Source organism: Sciurus vulgaris, assembly GCF_902686455.1.
Source record: "Sciurus vulgaris genome assembly, chromosome: 8".
Taxonomy (NCBI): domain Eukaryota; kingdom Metazoa; phylum Chordata; class Mammalia; order Rodentia; family Sciuridae; genus Sciurus; species Sciurus vulgaris.
Genome location: NC_136468.1, coordinates 67800696 through 67819732, shown reverse-complemented (window position 1 = coordinate 67819732; position 19037 = coordinate 67800696). Strand labels below are relative to the sequence as shown.

The following is a 19037-nucleotide window of genomic DNA, read 5'->3' as shown; positions in this document are numbered from 1 at the left end:
TCTGAGACTGGTTTTCCATGTTGTGTGGCTCCATCTTATGACCATTTCCTCCTTTGTCCTTGTCCTTCTTGAAGAAAGGAGACCGACTGCTTAGATAGTCTGTCTAATTCCATGATGGCTAGAATTTATACTGGGGGAATAGGGATGGCAAGATCAAATACAGATGATTTTCCTCTCTCTCTCTCTCTCTCTCTCTCTCTCTCTTCATCTGGGGACACATTTGGTTCTTACTACTGCCATGGAGCTGGAGCTATCTGCTTCTCTACCTTCTCTTGCCTCTCAAGCCAAAGGCAGATTACCTTAGAGAGGAACCCCAATGTTTTTGAGACAGAGAAGGTACACCAGAGAAAACTGTATCAGGGACAACCCAGGTTCTCCTCCTCAGTATGGAGGGATTGATAGCCCTTCTCCAGAAGCTAATGACCATCTCAGAGTTCCCACCTGAAAGCATTCAGTCGCCCTCCCTTCCAACATGAAGACTGCATACCCAGCAGCCAGGGTGTTTACTCAGTGGCTAGCTGCCCACTGACTCTCATGGTCTTTAGGGCGCTGTAAAACATTCTTGACTGGATCCCCACCCGCACCCCCAACACTTCCCATTCTTCAGTCCTAGAGGACTACACTTCAGCCTTTTCTGTTTCTAATGAGCTCTGCATCCTGCACGTGGGCAGTCCAACTGGAGTTCTGGAAGGGTTATCGGTACAGAAAATGAATGGGCCATACTTGTTATGTAGTGGGAAAAATTCCAAATTAGGAGATCAGTCACAGACTTTAGCTGGCCTGGTTCAAGCTCAGTCACACATAGTTGAGAGATGCATCACCTGAGAGATGAGACAACTGGTGCACCAATCCAGATGTCTGGGCCTAGTTCTGCTGTGCTCATGCGGCTACCTTACAGAGTTCATCTGGAGCTGGATGTTCTGGAGGAGGAACACAACTGCACTGCGAGCATTTGAGGAGCAATTTGTACATTTGTTCTGGATTATTCTGTCCCAGGCATCAGACCTTTGTCCTTAGGATTCAGCCTGTAGGAGGTTATTCTTCACGGAAACTGGAGAACTTACCTTTCCTCATCCTTGCTCATGCAAAAAGAGCTAAATCTGGAGCTGGAAGGTCTTCATTTCCTTTCCTGAACTAAATTGACTTCACAAAGAAGTGTTACCAGAGAAGGTGGCTCAGGTGTGGAGGCCTTCTTAGCTGAGTGGTATCAACATTTGAAGTTTGGTTAATTTTTGTACTAAAGAGACAAAAGTCAATAGCTCTGATCAAGAGTGAGAAATTAAAAAGCTTTTTGAGCAGTTTCTTAAATATATATGTTGTATACACACACACATATATGTACATGTATTTCAGGTTTACATTGAGTTTTGTAATTTGGCTTGTTGGGGTTTTTTTTTTTTTTTTAGTTCTTTTAAAATTTTCAAATTAAGGTAAAATACACATAACTTAAAATTTGACATCTTAACCATTTTTAATGGACAGTTCAGTAGTGTTAAGTACATTCACATTGCTGGGTAACCAATCTCCAGAATTCTCTTCATCTTATAAGAATGAAACTCTAGGCTAGGTGCTGTGGAATCTCAGCAACTCAAGAGGTTGAGGCAGGAGGATAGTGAGTTTGAGACCAGTTGGGCAGCTTAGTGAGACCCTGTCTTAGAAAATGAAAAGGGATAAAGATGTCACTCAGTAGTAGGGTGCTCCTGGGTTCAATCCCCAATACCAAAAAAAAAAAAAAAAAGAAAGAAAAACATGAAACTCTACAGCCATTCTCCTCTCACCTCAACCTCTGGCAACCATGGCTCTACTTTCCCATCTCCATGAATTGACTACTCTGGGTTCTTCATGGAAGTGGAATCATATATTATTTGTCTTTTTGTCACTGGCTTATTTTATTTAGCACACTGTCCTCAAAGTTAATCCATAGGTCAGAATTGCCTTCCTTTTAAAGTCAACCTGTACCACATTTTGTCCATTCACCTGTTGATGGACACTGGATTGCTTCTGTCCTCTGGTTGTCACAAATAAAGCTGCTATGAACATGAGCGTGCAAATATCTCTTTGAGACCCTGGTTTTGGTAGCTTGTGTTTTTAAAAATAGAGTCTCATGCTTGTTCCTGATGCTAAAAAAAAAAAAAAAAAAATAGAGTGAAAGAATGGGCCTGGAAGAATTCACACACCTTCATGTTTTTTATCATTTGGAAAAAATTAGGGATGCAGTGTTATCTTAGTTTGTTTTCTGCTGCTTTAACAGAATACCACAGACTGGGTGATTTATGAAGAAAAATGGTAGGTACATTGTGGCAATGGTGCATGCTTATAATCCCAGCGACAGAGGAGGCTGAGGCAGGAAGATTGCAAGTTGGAGGCCAGGCTCAGCAACTTAGCAAGACCCTGTCTCAAAATTAAAAATAAAAAGGGCTGGATTTGTAACTCAGGGGTGGAGATTTTAACTCAGTGGTGGAGCACCCCTGGGTTCAACCCTTGGACTGCCAAAGAAATGAGGGAGGGAGAGAAGGAGAGAAGGAGGGAAGGAAGGGAATTTGTTTCACATGTTCTGGAGGCTAGGAAATCCAAGATCAAGGTGTCAGCATCTGGGAGGACCTTCTTGCTGTCACGACATGGTGGAGGGCATCACATGGTGAGGCTGAGGAAGTGCACAGGCTTAGGTCTCTTTTCCTCTTATTATAAAGCCACTAATCCCAACAGGGGGCCCTACCCTCCCAATTTCATCGGACCCTAATTACCTCTCAAAGACACCACTTCCAAATACCATGGACATTTGAAATTTGGGGGATGAGTTTCCAAAATATGAACTTTGGAGGACACATTCAAACCATTGCAAGTGCTAATGTGCCCGAGGAGCGTGTGTAACTTCTGAGCACCGTCACTCCTCAGGGGCTTCTGATGCAGTTCTTTGGCAAGCAACACGGAAGTGCTTAGAGAATCACCATTAAATAAACAGGCAGCCATGCATCAATGACTGAGACTCTGGTCCAGAGCAGAACTGGCAGTTACACCAAGTATTACTAAAAGCCACCATTCCAATCTCCTCTCACACACAGTCCCAAACTCTTCCCCAGCCAAGAAGGCACATGGCTCAAGGGGAGAGTCTGTAATGTCCAGCCACAATCTGTTCCACCACTGTGTGCCCTTCTCACTGGCAAAGATCTGTAACATCTGTGATCCTGTTTCTAAGTCAAAACAGGGGCAGGAGCTACAGGGTTGCTGAAATAATTTCATGAATAAGTTGATCAAAGAAATGATCTGTGAATGTATCTTAGAGAAGAGGGAGACAGCCAGCTTTGTGGACAGATAGGATTCCTCCCATGCCAAAAACAGCCTCTCTTTTATGCCCTACATTGTCTGCAGGCATGTAAAAGCTATATTCTCCATCATTTGGCATTCAAATAGCTAAGTCGGCTGCACTCTCAGCTCAAAGATGATTGGGGAACTGAAGTGTTAGCATTCTACCCTCCTGCCAGGAGGAAAGGGAATCTGGTTCAGGGACCAAAGTAAAGCGTATTCATCTCATCTTTCAAGACCCTGAGACGGAGTCCTCCACAGCCCCCCAGACACAGGGTCCTCCAGCATTAAAGAGCTGCAGAAATCAAATGCACATCCGTCACAGGAGAAATAGCAGGGAAGTGGGGCAAAGGTGACAGATTCTGAAGAGTGAATGCACACCTTTGTGCTCTTGCCTTCTTAAAATTCATTCTCTCACCTGCCAGCCTTGAGAATTGCCTATTTACATAACTAGCTGCCTAAAATGGAATATTGGATAATGGTACATGGCGGCTCACTCAATTTGAGCCCATCCCCAGGATATGAGAGCGATCCAGAAGCCCTCCAACAGCATGGAGTGCGGCGTGCTGGCCTGAAGCCATGCCTCCGTGTGGTGTGATCCTGTCAGCTCTCCGGAGCTAAGCAGATGTCAGGTTGATCGGCCAGGGTGGGAGACTAGTGAACAGAGGGGAGGGGACCTGATTCAGCTGTGGCACACTGTCTGCAGGGGACAGACAGTATCTCTTCCTGGGCTTCACAGCGGATGCCTTGTTCTGCCCAAGGTGCTATGTCAGAGACCCACACATAGGACCTGAGAAAGGGGAGAATCACAGGATCCATGGGGACAAGCCAGCACGGGAGGTAATCAGTCAGCTCTGATGCTATCCTGGGCACTGTGCCAGCCTCACACCCCCTGTTGGTCCTTTCCACAGCACAAATCTCTCTCCCATCAAAACTGGAATCATGCTGCTCGCTTATAGGAGGAGTATAAATAAGTGATAAGGAAGTGTTCTGATAATGATAAGCGGCTATAGCTCTTCAGCAGACCAGATGTATCAAAGAAGGCAATTGTGTATGTTTGTTCATTTATTTTTCAGCGTTCCGGTTCCTGTAGTCAGTTTAGAGAAAATTCCTAACCTAGTGAAGGCAGATGGTGCCAATGTCAAAATGAACTCTACAACCACTACTGCAGTCACCTCCTCCTCCACCTCCTCCTCTGCCGTCTCCACCCCTCCTTTAATTAAGCCCATCTTGATGTCCAAGTCAGTGCCACCTTCACCAGAGAAAATCCTAAATGGCAAAGGAATTCTGTCAGCCACAATAGACAAGAAACACCAAAATGGCACCAAAAACAGCAACAAGCCTTACCGGAGACTTTCAGGTATGTGTCAGCGTCATTAGAGTCTGGCTCATGATAAGACTGCAGTTGAGTCCCATCTGTAACCAAGGGGTGTTCTTATAATTAAGCAGCTCTGTTTTATTTTAAGGGAGACATGGAGCTATCTGCAAACAGGACCTCTACCTAAAAGTGCAAGGAGAACAGCTTCTTATTCCTGGGGCAAAGTCCCTTTGCTTGGTTAATTGCTTAGCAGGAGTTACCCCAGCCACCCAGGAGGCAAGATGCTCTGCACTAACCGACAGTCTGTGGACTTGGAAAGTCTCGTTAGCAGGTGGCTCTGTGCAGCCATATCATGCTGACAGTTTGAAGGTCCCCTGGCTCCCATAGAAGCTTCACCGCTGTGAAGTTGGACAGTCTGCAGGGATATTTCACAGTGGCTCCAGGCATGCTGGGACAGTCACATCAGGAAGAGTGCTACACAGAGAGATACACCACTGTCCTTTGGCCTTGTGGGTTTCCAGGTTGATTCTGCAGCTGGGACTTTTGCAAATGCCCTTTCCCCATAAGCATGTTGGAGTTCCCAGTTGGGAGTGCGCAGGCTGGCACAGCAGATGGGCCGTTGGGAGGTCTCTCTTGGGCCTACTCCTCAGTTGTTCAAGCAGACACATGGCCACTCTCTGAGTGGCCTGCAACAGGCCCCATGTGGATGATGTTTGCTTTGGATCTGTTGTAGAACTAAGTCAGGCAGTTCTGCTCTTCCTAAATGACCAGGAAAAGCTATAAACTTTATAATTTCTCCATATACCATCAGCTCTATCTAATGGTAGCCAGAAAAAAAAATAAAATACAGTGAAAGCCATCCCTTGAGAGAGAAACCTTCTTCTGGTTGTGAGCAAGGTTTGGTTCTTTTTCGTTTTTGTTTGCTTGTTTGCTTTGGTACCAGGAATTGAACCCAGGGGAACTTAACCACTGAGCCACATCCCCAGCCCTTTTTTATATTTTATTTAGAGACAGGGTCTCACTAAGTTGCTTAGGGCCTTGCTAAGTTGCTGAGGCTGGCTTTGAACTAGTGATCCTCCTGCCTCAGCCTCCTGAACAGCTGGGATTACAGGCCTGTGCCACCATGCCCAGCTGTGAGCAAGCCAAAGACATGTGGGTAACTTATTTTCTACTTTATGTTTATCTGTATTTCTGGTTTTTCTATCTTACATTTGAAACTCTTTAAAAAATGAAATATTACAAATACCTCAGGCCCACAGCATTCAAATAGAAATAGGTGCCCTGCACCCGTCTCCATGTCCCAGTCACCCACTATCAGGGGAAAGGTAGAGTCTGGTATTTGAGAGCACTGTGGGGCCTTGCTCTGTGGCTGAGCCCCAACTTCCATTCTCTCCCTGAATGGAAAATGTAGCCTCAGTCTGCAGAGGTGGGTGGCAACATCACCTGGGGGGTATGGGGACGGGGGTAGACACAGTGTCCAGAGGCCAAGGGTCCCTTGTTGCAGCAGAAGCATGATCTTGATTTGCAGCCTGTATCACAATCTGAGCTTGTCTGGGGCTTTCCTGAGGTTTGTTGTTTTTGCACTTGGTTGGTTTTCTTGTCTCACTGGGTCTTTTGCTTCTTTCTACCTCGCTCTCACATTTGGCATCCAGTTCCATCCCCCAGCCAATAACCCACTTGGCTCTAGGCCAGCATGGGGTGCTGGAGTGGGTCTGGGCATTGGCCGGACTCTGACAGACCCAGGGAAAGACCTCCACAGTGAAGCCTGGGACCTGGCACCCAGGCACTCGCTGCCTGCTGGTCAGAGGGCTCCAAGGAAACCAGTGTCTCCAGGCCTAGCAGTTTTCTCTTCTTAAAATGAAGATTTTAAAAAAGGAAGACAAAAGTACGAAGCAGAGAGGGAGGTGCTTGGACAGCCTTGGGTCTGAGAATGGTTTCATGCCCACAGAGTTACTGTTGCAACCTCCTCCTGACCCCCAAACCTTCTTTGAAAATAGAACACATTCATGCATTAGGTTCTGAGTTTACTCTACCAATGGCGGTTTTCGACTAGGTAACCTTTCTCGAATTTGAAGCCATTCAAATTGCCAGCAGCAATACTGCCACACATGCCCAGAGAACTGTGGACTTCCTCTCTGCATGACTTGGGTATTCACTGGGTACCTTCCAGAAATAGCACAGGCCCATCCTAAAACCTATAGGGTCCTTGAAAGATTGCCTCATGTCCCCACATTTTCCAGGTGTGGAAAACATTTTTGTTATCCCAGAAGGGAGGAAGGATCCCTGATGGGCATAAAAAGAAACTAATTCCTTAGAAGTAACCTCTACACAGTCAGATGGAGGACCTGGGGAAAGCCCGGCCTCCCCACACAGTGGCCCTTCCTCCCTTACTCTCCTGGGCCAGGGCTAGGGACAGAGCACAGGTTCACCCACGCAAAGGCACACACCCAAACTTTTCCCTGCCCCTACCTGTATCTAGAATGTTCCTGAATCAGGTAAATGATTTTGCTGGTCTGGGCCGGAAAGCCTCTGCTGAGTGCTGTGTGAAGTGTGAGAGAGGCAGGTCACACTGACACGTCAAGGAACAATCTCCCACTTAAATGGCTCAACTAGCAGGAAGGCAGGGGTGAAGGCTGAGGTGTATGGACTCCTGCAGCAGCCCAGGAAGAAGAGACCCTTGGGTCTCAGGTGGCTCTCCCTGCGCCTGCTGCAGCCACTATGCCCAAAGTGCCAACGACCTGTGGGACCTTTAAAATAAAATAAAGTGTTGCAAGCAGCACAGCTCCTTTCCTTCTGGTGCCTTCTCCCACCCTATTCCCTGTGCCCTGTGCTGGGCTTGGAAACTCTGGGTTCAGAGGGGAGTGCCATTTTCCCCTAAGCGGGTCTTGAGGCATTTTAGCAGCCGGTTGGAAAAAGAAAAAGAAAAAACAGATTGCCTGACAATGTCTCACTTGTTGGTGCAAATGTGCATTTTTTTAAAACTGTAGTCTTAATGCCAAATCCTATTTAGTCTCCTTTTTTCTTATATTTTTTGTTTGTTTCTTAAACCAGAGAGAGAATTTGACCCAAATAAACACTGTGGAGTATTGGATCCCGAGACAAAGAAACCTTGCACAAGATCCCTCACCTGCAAGGTATTTCTCTTTCCATAAAAAATACTTCCTGCTCTCGCTGGGGCCTTTGTCGAAATGTTTGCATGCCACTCTCTGCACACGGCAGGGTGTGGAACCTCGACATGACCTCCAGCTGTTCTTTGTAAGGGAAATGCTTTCTTCTCGTCCATGGTAGCAGAGTGCCTGCCTCAAGCTGGCTGGCTTTTTAAGGAGAGAAAGAAAAAAAAAAAAAAAAAAAAAAAAAAAATCTAGGCTTCCCCTGTTACTTGGGAGGCCAGACAGTAAATTGTATTTATAGGCACTCACAGGCGGTTCTAAAGCCTGCTACGTTTTAATGTATGCAGGAACGGCGGCGGCGGCGGCGGCAGCGCCCTGAAAGGCAGCCCTGAAGGGGAGGATGAGATGCCGCGCCCCTGATCCAGCCACACGGGGTGGCCAGGGGAACAGCGGACCCAAGGCAGCCGCCATTGGGTAGCCCAAAGCCCCACATTTCCTCCTGAACTGCTAGTGCTTCTTGGGATCGAGGCTATGGCCCGCTCTGCTTGGTGGCTCCGTCTGTCTGGGCCGACTGGAGCCTCCCACCTGCACCTGGATTAACCGCATTCCCTCGCGGTTGCCTTTCCTGAGAGAGGTTTTCCTGGGTTCTGCGCTGAAGCTCATCATCTCAGGCCATGTTTTTGGAGGAAGCTTCGGCTTCTTAGCACCAGGAGTGTAGGGCATGGTTGCGTCCGTGTGGTCTCTGCCTCTTCCCAGCCACAGAGCAGGAGCTGTTGCCTTGAAGTTGACTTTTCAAGCACCTCTAAATTCCCATGATTGCTATTTCTGAAATGCAGGGCCTGGGGAAGCAGGTTTATGTGCTGATCAAAGAGGCTGTGCTTCTCATCTCTCTTCTCCTTAGACACACTCGCTAAGCCATCGGAGGGCAGTCCCGGGCCGGAAAAAGCAATTTGACCTCCTCCTGGCAGAACACAAAGCCAAGTCCCGGGAGAAAGAAGTTAAAGAGCACCTCCTGACTTCCACAAGGGAAATACTTCCAAACCAACCTGGGCCGGTGCAGGACTCTCTGCTGGGATCTTCAGGGAGCTCTGGGCCAGAACCAAAAGTTGCATCCCCTGCAAAATCCAGGCCACCTAACTCTGTACTTCCCAGGTAAGTCCTGCATTGGTGATAGAAGACCTGAGTCCTTAGTCAAGGCATTTTACCTGGCTGGGTGTTCAGTGTGTGGTCTGATCGTGCATCAAATGGAAATTATAATAGCACCTCATAAGGTGCTTCTAAGTTTAAATGAGATCATGTGCATAAGGGGCTCAGCCCAGTGCCTGCCACGTAGTGTTCAACAGATTTTACTGCTGTCATTATCATCATCTTTGTCATATGCAGCGGCAGTCTTCCTAGCAAACCTTTTATCAGACAATAAGTGTTTTTACAGAGCAAGAAATAAAAACCTGGACTGGTAACATGCCAAGAAAGCTACTTTTCTGAGCCACCTGTTTGGGGTTTTATTTGGTTGTCCTGAACAGAAAACAGAACTAAAACCCATGTAGATTAAAACAATTTAAAATCTACCAATGTCTGTTCTGATGGGCAGTGGACCAACTTCCAGGTAATGGAGCAAGGAAATATAATATTTATTTTAAAATATTATCATCAAATACTATTCATAAGCAAGGTACCAGGTTAGTTTCTCTCAGGCAGGGGTATAGAGAAAAATGAAACTAGACTCTGCTTTTCAAAAATTTAGAGTTTAGGAAATGAGATGAAACTCAAATATCCATACTTTGCATAAAAAGGAAACATTAATAATACTCAATGAGAAGTAGAGATAATGACATTATCTGATGGTTTTTTTCATGTATGCAATGTGTCTCGGAGAGTAATTGTCCAATCAGCAAGTAGGCTTTAAGAGAACATCATCAGAAAGGAAGGGCAGGGAGTTGATTTTTAAAGCAGAAATAAATCTTTGGTGGCAGTTGATCCTGACTCCCAGCTTCTCACCCTCTCTCGCTTTGCACTTTGGTACAATTCTGACAGCAGAATCCCTCTGTCATTATGGCCATGCTCAGCTTCAGGCATTCAGGAGGGACCAGGCAGGTGGAATTGCCACCCCTGTACATGTACATCGTCACCGCCCCTGTTGTGTCATCGCCATCCCTCACTGTGCAAGATCATTTTATAATTACTTCTCACTGTAATGCCGGGTATTAGTTAAGGATATTACCCTTGTTTTAGAGTTGAAGAAACAACCCATTCCAAACTTCTAGAAAGGTCTCTACATACAGTAATTCCCCATTATCTAAGACCCCAGTAGTTATTTGACTACAGATAGTATCTAACCCTATCTATTCTGTTTATTCCAATACATACACACCTATGATAAAATTTAACTTATAAATTAGTAACTAATAGTAAAATAAAATAAAATAATAGAACAATTATAACACATACTATAATAGAATTGCCAGCATTGCTACTCTTGCACTATGGGGCCCTGATTAAATAAAATAAGGGTTATTTGAACACAAACACTGCTATACTGTAGTAGTTGATCTGACAACCAAAACAGCTGCTAACTGACTAATGGGAGGGTAGTATATACTGCATGGATACACTGGACAGATGAATCATGCCCCAGGTGAAACAGAATAGGACAGTATAATATTCCATCACACTACTCATAATCATGTGTAATTTAAAACTTATAATTTGCTTATTTCTAGAACTTCTCATTTAACAATTTTGAATATCATTTGACCATGGGTAACTGAAACTATAAAGTGAAACCACTGATAAGTTGGGGGGACTCTGTTTAGGAACTTTCAAATTCTTCATACCCATTGAACATTTTCATTCAAATACAACTTTCTATGGTACCCAATATAGAAACTGGCTTGCCTCAACTGAAGACAGTTAGTCCTCATCTCATTACACACGTGACCAGAACCACTGTCCCAGCCCTCCAAGGGATCAACTCAGATTCCCCAAGGACTCTAGGGAACCCAGTTTGAAATCCTTTTATTAAACATTTCTCCATTGATTTTCAGCTGATGGAGGTACTTCTCCCAGCAGTGGTGCCTGGGTTAACAGAGAAAAAAGGGAGTGGCTCTTAAAAAATAAGACAGGCAGTGGAGCCTTAAGGATCTTCTTTGTTCTGTTCCTTTTTGCACTTACTTTATGTTTCAATCTTGTGCAATCAGAGATTGAAAAAGCATGATCAGAGATTAATGTAGTAATCACACTAAACTTACAAAGATGTTTATTTACTGATATTAATGATACATAAACAACAGATATTTCAGGCTGGGTATGTGACTCAGGATTAGAGCACTTGCCTAGAAGCATGTGCAAGGTCCTAGGTTTGATCCCCAGCACCACATAAGGAAAAAAAGAAGAAGAAACATATTTCATCTGCACTATCTATGATTGGCAAAAAGAAAGAAAACTATCACATATGAATGAAATCATTGTAATCCTTTCCAGTTATGAATTCCCTTTATAGGAAATGCTAATGTGTGTCAATTTATTTCTTACCTATCTTTTTAATAACGTTGAAAATATTTTAGTTCTCATATTCTTGAATTGCATCCCATTCTTGTCAGGGATTGCTAAAAAAGGAACTTGGGTCTAGAATTAGAAAAGTGTGAGTTAGATAACAAGGGTTGGAACAGGATTTGAAGTGAAAATCTCACCTCCATGCTTGGTAACTATATAAACTTGGACATGATTCTTAGCCTCTCTAGCCTCAGATTGCTCATCTGTAAAATGGAGCTAATAAGAGTTAAGTGAGCCCAGCACAGTGGCGCATGCCTATAATCCCAGAAGCTCAGGAGACTGAGGCAGGATTGTGAATTCAAAGCTAGACTCAGCAACTTAGTGAGGCACTTAGCAACTCAACAAGACCCTGTTTCTAAATAAAATATAAAAAAAGACTGAGGATGTGGCCCAGTGGCTGAGCACCCCTGGGTTCAATCCTCAGTACCAAAAAAAAAAAAAAAAGAATTAAGTGAAAAGGTAGGAAACATGTAATATGTATTCAACTGGTAGCTCTAAGTGGTAGTAGTATTTCCAGAGGAAGCAATGGGAGTAAACGAAGGCCTTGGTGCTACCTGATTTTATATGCCTGTCTTTTGGGCTGCTGCCTCCAAACTTAAGGCCCTTGAATAACACTTAGTCCATCTGTGATGCTATAACAGAATACCTAGTTCTGGGAATGTATAAGGGAAAAAGGTTTATTTGACTTCTGATTCTGGTTGAGTGGAAAATGGAAACAGCCTGGCACTGGCTTCTGGTGAGGGACCCTTAGCTGCATTATATATGGCAGAGAAGCAGAAAGTGAAAATTTCATACCCAGAAGCAACATGTGTGAGCAAAGAAGCAAGAGAGCAGGGAGAAGACAGACTCATTCTTCTAACAACGCAACCTAAAGGAACTAACCCACCCTGAGAGACCCAACATACTCCAGGAGACCAGCACTCAACCCTTCAGGCCCATGCCCCCACAATCTCTTAGGCCCCACCTTTTAAAGGTTCCATCCCCTCAACAGCACTTCACTGGTAGCTAAGCTTCCAGCATATGAACCTTTGGAAGATAATCATCATCAGAATTGTAGCACACAAACACATGCTCTATTTCTTTGTCCCCAACTCTAAGAAAACAAACATTGCTTGCCCTGAAGAGCCCAAGGATGAGAGATGACTAGCCCAGCCAAACTCACCAGAGATCTGTTAGAAAGAAAGAGTAGGGCAGAGGGTCAGGCTGGGCTCTGACCAGCCAGGCTGTAACCCCCAGGAGGAAGGAAGAAGAGTCGGCTGGGAAAGCCTGGGCCAACACCATCTGGGCCCACCCCCACGCCCTGGGTTGTGGATGCTCACATATCCGATCTAAAGTGTAAAATGACAAAGCCTCATGAATCTTAGACTCACCCGGGGAATGTGGAGAGTGGCAGAGGGCCCCAGGTCCCTGAGTAAGGGCAGGGATGCACCTGGAGTGGAAGGACTCAGTTCTTTAGGACTGTGTTCTTGCCACACGGCTGCAAGCTTTTCTCTCCTTGACGTAGGTCTGCCTATGCCTCAGTCTGGGGGATGTTGCAATCAATCAGACAGGCACAGCAAATTTCATTTCTTATTAGTCTTGCCACTGATTTCTTCATCTGAGAAAGGCAGTGTGTAGCCAGCTGGGATGAGGAGATGTATGTGACGTGACTGGAGAGGACACAGTTAAGGTAACTGCCTTCCACTCTATGCCCCAGAACCCTGGGACAGATGGATGCTACACTTCCTCAAAGTGCTGGGGCAAGACTGTCCATCCACCATCACAGACTTTATCTGTAGGCTCGACTGGTAGGTGGAGAGGGGCCAAGTGATGCAGAGGAAGAAAGGGCAGCTGGCAAGTCACAACCTCCAGCGACTTTGTCAACACTTTCTTGTGATTAGCAGCCCCAATCCCCATCACTTTCTGCCCATGCCTGTGTTTTCTGAGACAGCTGGTTCCAGCAAACTCCCTCCCTCTGGGTTCCATCCTGGGGTTCAGCAATCTTAGAGGAAGGTCCTGAAAGCCTCTACATCTCCAGGAGGCTCCCCACATCCTGAGGAAAGCAGCCTAAAAAGGAACCCAGGCAGAGTGCCTTCTTCTTTTCTGCAGTGTGCATACCATCCCTCTCCTCTCCTCTCCTCCCTTCTCCTCTCCTCTCCTCCTCTCCCTTCTCCTCTCCTCTCCTCTCCTCTTCTTTCTCTCCCTCTCCTCTCCTCTCCTCTTCTTTCTCTCTCTCTCTCTCTCCCTCCCTCCCCCCCCCTCTCTCTCTCTCTCTCTCTCTCTCTCTCTCTCTCTCTCTCTCCAGTGTCCATTCTGCACAAGAACACCTGTCTCACCTTTACTCCTCAGAAATCTCTTTTGCTCATCTCCTTCCCTCTTTTATCTGGCAACTGGAGCTTACTTGTGTTCCCACCATATTCTCCTTAATTAGATTTCACTTTTTAACCAAAGTAATATAGGTACATAGTTCAAAAATCCAATGGTACTGACTTAGAAGGAAAAGCAGTGGTTCCTGCCAACCTGGAGTATCTCTCCACTCTGTTAGAACATGTTTCCTGGGTCCTGCTGTACTCCTCTTTCTTAGTTTGCTCCTTGATTTTGATGGAGTTGCTCCTATAGTATCTTTCTCTGAAGAGATGCGCAGATCAGTTTTTAGAATCTTAATACACCTGAGAAAGTTTTTGTTTCCCCCACACACTTATTGATGATCTGCCTAATAACTTGATTGAAAATCATTTCCCTGCAGAAATTTCAAGACACTTTTCCATTGGCTTCTAGCATAAAAGTTTTATCATGAAGTCCAATATCACTCTGATTCCCATTTCTTTGCATCTCTGAAGTCCAGGGCTCTTGAAGTTCTCAGTGGTCACTGTTTTTTGTATTTTGATTTTTATTTTTTGTTCCAGGGATTGAACCCAGGGGTGTTTAACCACTGAACCACATCCCTAGTCTTTTCTTGTGTTTTATTTTGACACGAAGTCACACTAAGTTGCTTAGGGCCACACTAAGTTGCTTAGGGCCTCGCTAAGTTACTGAGGCTAGCTTTGAACTGCGATCCTCTGCCTCAGCCGCCCATGTCACTGGGATTACAGGTGTGCACCACTGTGCCCAACTCAGGGGTCACTCTTGATATAGTTCTTTTTTCATTCATTGTACTGAATACTCACTCAGTAGATCCCTTCAGTCTGGAAGTCACTGTCCTATTCTCTCTGGGGTGTTTTCTTGTGTTGCATCTTGGATACCTTTCTCTGCACTATTGTATTTATTCTTGATTTCTTGACCTCTTCTTAGTTGCATAATGGACCTTTTGCTCTGATTTTTTAATTCACTTCCCTTTTTAAATGCCTTGTTCTACTTTCTAAAAGTTTTTTTTTTTACTTTACCTTCAAAATTGTATATTCAATAATGAATTTATGATACATTTAAAATTTTTTATGATCCAGTTCTTTTTAATCTGATTGTTCCTTAGGATATTTCGCAAGATACTATCAATTCTTGGAAGCAGAACCATTCTTTGGTTGTTGTTGCTAAGGCAGCACTCCGCCACTGAGCTGCACCTCCAGCCTGGTAGTACCGTCAGGATATCTTTGAAGACAGGTTTTCAGTTTTTCCTCTTTCCCTCATTGCGTTTGCTTCCTCTCGGTTTGCTCCACTTATGTGTATGCACATTTGACGTTCGACCAGTCAGTCTCATATTGGGCTGGTCCAGGAAGGTTGGGCGATCCCTGACTGTTCATATTTAGAAGAAGCTGATGGAAATCTGTATGTGGGACTATCAACCAAAAGATCATCTGGTCAGCAACCAGCCCTTTGTTTGAGGGCTCACAGCAGCAAGATCTAAGCCTCTTCTCCAGGACACTTGGTTTCTCAAGTGGGAAGCCCTGCCTGGCAAGGTGCCTGGAGATAGGTCCCCCGTTGCCCTGACTAAGGACAGCCCACAGCCCCGTGCCTCGCTGCTGCCCTGGATGAGCCTGGTGGCCCCATGTCTAGAGGCTCTCTAGTTCCTTTTTCTCTGGAAAACCTTTGTTTTCTTTTAGAAAGTTGACTGAAGCCAGGCGCAGTTACGCACACTTCTAATCCCAGCGGCTTAGGAGGCTGAGGCAGGAGGATCACGAGTTCAAAACCAGCGTTAGCAATTTAGCGAGGAGCTAAGCAACTCAGTGAGACCCTGTCTCTAAATAAAATACAAAAAAAGGGCTGGGGATGTGGCTCAGTATTGGAGTGCCCCTGAGTTCAATCCTGGGTACCAGAAAAAAAAAGAAAAAAAGAGAGTTGACAGAGGTGGGGAGGAGGTGTCCTGGCCAGAGCAGGCATCTGGTGGTGTGTCGTAGTAGAGACGACCTGCATGTTGGTCCAGCTGCCGTGAACTCTGTCAGCTCTCCACCTGTTTAGGTCCTGATCAAGTCCAGATCACTTTTCCTTATGTATCTCTCTCTCTTTTTGAAAAAAAAAAAAATTCTTACATAATTAGAGTAGTTTCAGGTTCACAGCAAGACTGACCTGAAAGTAACAGATTTCCCATATACCTCCTGCCCCCACACATGCACAGCCTGTCCAGTGATCGACATCTTCCCCCAAAGCCTGTGTCTCTTTTTAAAAGTATGAAGTCTTTCCAAAAGCCCCCACCCAAAAAAATAAATGTTATTTTATTTCTTGTGCCCTTTTCTGAACCAATCATTAGTAAGCAAGGTTAGAGAGATTGCTATTGGTTTAGTGCTAAATGGATGTTGGGACATCATCACCATAACTACCACAATATCCCTGCTGGTCTCTTTGTTCTTTAGGGCTAATACCTTTTTATCCCTTTGCTGTCATTTTAGTTGGCTTTGGGGGACCAGGAAATAAATGTGTGCAATATTTCTGCCCTGATTAACACTTCCATGTTCAGTATTATTCACTGTAGCCAAGATATGGAAGAAACCTAAGTGTCTGCTGATGAATGAAAATATAAAGAAGTGTGGGTACATATAGCACAATGGAATATTATTCAGCCATAAAAAAGGAACTCTGACATTTTCAATAACATAGATGAACTTTGAAGGTATTATGCTAAGTGAAATAGAGGAAGACAAATACCATATGATTCCACTTACCTGTGGAATCTAAAAAAAAAAAAAACAAACTCATAGAAACAGAGAGTATAATGCTAGTTTCCAGAGGCTGAGGGATGGGGGGATGTGTAGATGCTGGGCAACTTTCAGTTATAAGATGAATGAGTTCTGGGAAACCTAGTAACTATAGTTAATAATAGTATGTTATATACTTAAAATTTGCTAAGAAAGTAGATCTTGAGTGTTCTCACCATGAAGGAAGAAATGGAACCAGACACAGTAGCACACACCTGTAATCCAGCTCCTCAGAAGGCTGAGATTGTAAATTTGAGGCCAGCCTGGGCAATGTAGGGATAATCGATCTTAAAATTAAAAAGCACCCCTGAGGGGCTGGGGATATGGCTCAGTTGGTAGAGTGCTTGCCTTGCATGCACAAGGCCCTGGGTTCAATCCCCAGCATCACCAAAAAAAAAAAAAAAGCACCCCTGAGTGCAATCCCCATACCACGCACACCCACTCATACACAGGGCCAGAGTTGCAGCTCAGCAGTAGAGCCTGGCATGCACAAAGCCCTGGGTTTAATCCTCAGAACCAAGGGAAAAAATGGTAATTACAGGAAGGGATATGTTAACTAAATTGATTAGAGTAACCGTTTCACAAGATATGCATGTATCACATCACATTGTACACCTTAAATATATGTAACTATTTGTATATTATATAAAGTGTAACATATTATACCTCATTACAGCTGGGAAAAAATTATAATAAAAAAGTCTAGTAGCCAGGCATGGTAGTGCATGCCTGTAACCCCAGCAGTTCAGGGGGCTGAGGCAGAAGAATTACAAGCTCAAAGCCAGCCTCAGTAACTTAGAAAGTCCCTAAGCAACTTAGCAAGACTTGTTTCAAAATAAAATATAAAAGGGCTGGAGATGCAGCTCAGTAGTTAAGCATCCCTGGGTTCAAACCCTGGCACCAAAAAAAACCACACACACACACACACACATCACGCAGTCTCAAAGGACATAAATCAAAAAACTAATAGCACTTTATCTTGGGCAGCAGGACTGTGGGTGCTTTTTTCTGCCCTTCTGTTTGAGCATCATCTAAATTGTTTCATGTTTAGGTCTTCAGCTATAAGCAGTGTTTATAGCAGCTCAATTCACAATAGCCAAGCTATGGAATCAACCTAGGTGCCCTTCAGTAGATGAATGGATAAAGAAAATGTGGTATATATGCACATTGGAATATTACTCAGCTGTAAAGAAGAATTAAATTATGCCATTTGCCAGTAAATGGATGGAACTGGAGAATATTGTGCTACGTGGAATAAGCCAGTCCCAAAAACCAAAGGTCAGATGTTCTCTCTGATTATGTAGATGCTAACCCATAACAAGGAAGTGTAGGGAGGGAAGTATAGAAGTTCATTGGATTAGACAAACAGAAATGAAGGTAAGGGAGGAGGGAGGGAAGTAGGAAGGACAGTAGAATGAATCCGACATAACTTGCCTTGCTCATATCTGAATATGTGACCAATATAACTCCACATCAGTTCAACCACAAGAATGGGATCAAAATTGTAATGGGTTGTAGCCCATGTATGTCTAATATATCAGAATACACCCTACTGCCATGTATATCTAAAAACAACAAATTAAATAAATAAATAAAACCTAAAAAAAAAAAGAATTTTATGTGTTTTTCAGGCCTGAATAATATTCCATTGCATGTATACACCACGTTTAGTTCATCCATTCAACTATTGGTGGACACTTGGGTTCTTTTAAATGATTGTGCTTTGGGATTTGGTCGCATTCAGGTATTTGAGATCTGAGATTTCAAAGCAACAAAGAACCCAGGGTGGAAATGAGAGAAAAGGGTGACAAATCAAAAATGCTACTTCATATGACTCGGCCGTGGTTGAGGGGTAAGGGGAGGCTTTCAAAGCAGAAAGCAGAAAATAATTTCCTTTAAAAAAAAAAAAAAATGCTGATTTTCCCCAAACTTTTTTCTCCAGGATCAATCAATTGATGAAAATGTTGACGTAGTAAAAACTGCTAACGACTATTTCTCTTTTAACTTTTCACTAATATGGATGTGTTTGTTTCTGGTTTTGCTTTGTTTTGTCTTGCTTTTCACTGCTTAGGAAGTATATAACGCTGCATGTTATTGTGACATTGCTTTTTTATAAGCTTTGTCATAATTGAGATGACATCTGTTAGATTTTCTTATACTTGTGGAATTCATTCATTACTTCATTGAGAAAAATCTCTCGACACCTACGAGGAGCCAACCATGCCAGGCGGTAGGAAAGTGGCTTGTCAAAAATCAAACTGAAGCACTCATTCTTACAAGGTATTACTTAACGACAGGCAGCTCAGGACTGAGACACTGGCATGGCTGTGGGGTCAGGAAAGAGTGGCCTATTGCTGGGACAAAACCTTTTTTGATGCTGATATGATCACGGTTTCACAAAGTCGTAGCTGAATAGCAGGGAACGTATTCTCGGGACTGTTTCTTAGTTACTGGTATTTTGTGATTTGCTCTGATCCTGTTCACCTGGTTGGAAGATCACTTTCTAAGGGAAGCACCCAGGTGGTGAGTACAAATCACTTACATGCAGGTGAGTGAATTCATAAAAGATAGTTTTGGTTAAATTAATTCGTTCACAGCTTTTTGGTCACACCTGGGCTTTTCCCGCAGGCCTGGATCGTGCCCTACAGG

General features: G+C 44.2%; 1 protein-coding gene across 15 annotated transcripts in view; it reads left to right on the top strand.

The window, feature by feature from the left end:
• The window catches only part of ATXN7L1 (ataxin 7 like 1), a 235901-nt gene that overhangs the window by 197949 nt on the left and 18915 nt on the right, over window positions 1–19037 (top strand). For all 15 annotated transcript variants that reach the window (XR_013765527.1, XR_013765528.1, XR_013765529.1 and 12 more), the window contains 3 exons: window positions 4380–4663; window positions 7673–7755; window positions 8633–8883. Coding sequence is in view for 7 of the 15 variants with exons in the window: in XM_079149996.1 (XP_079006122.1) it covers window positions 4380–4663; window positions 7673–7755; window positions 8633–8883 (618 nt within the window). In the remaining 8 variants the exon portion in view is untranslated. The remainder of the gene's footprint in view (window positions 1–4379; window positions 4664–7672; window positions 7756–8632; window positions 8884–19037) is intronic.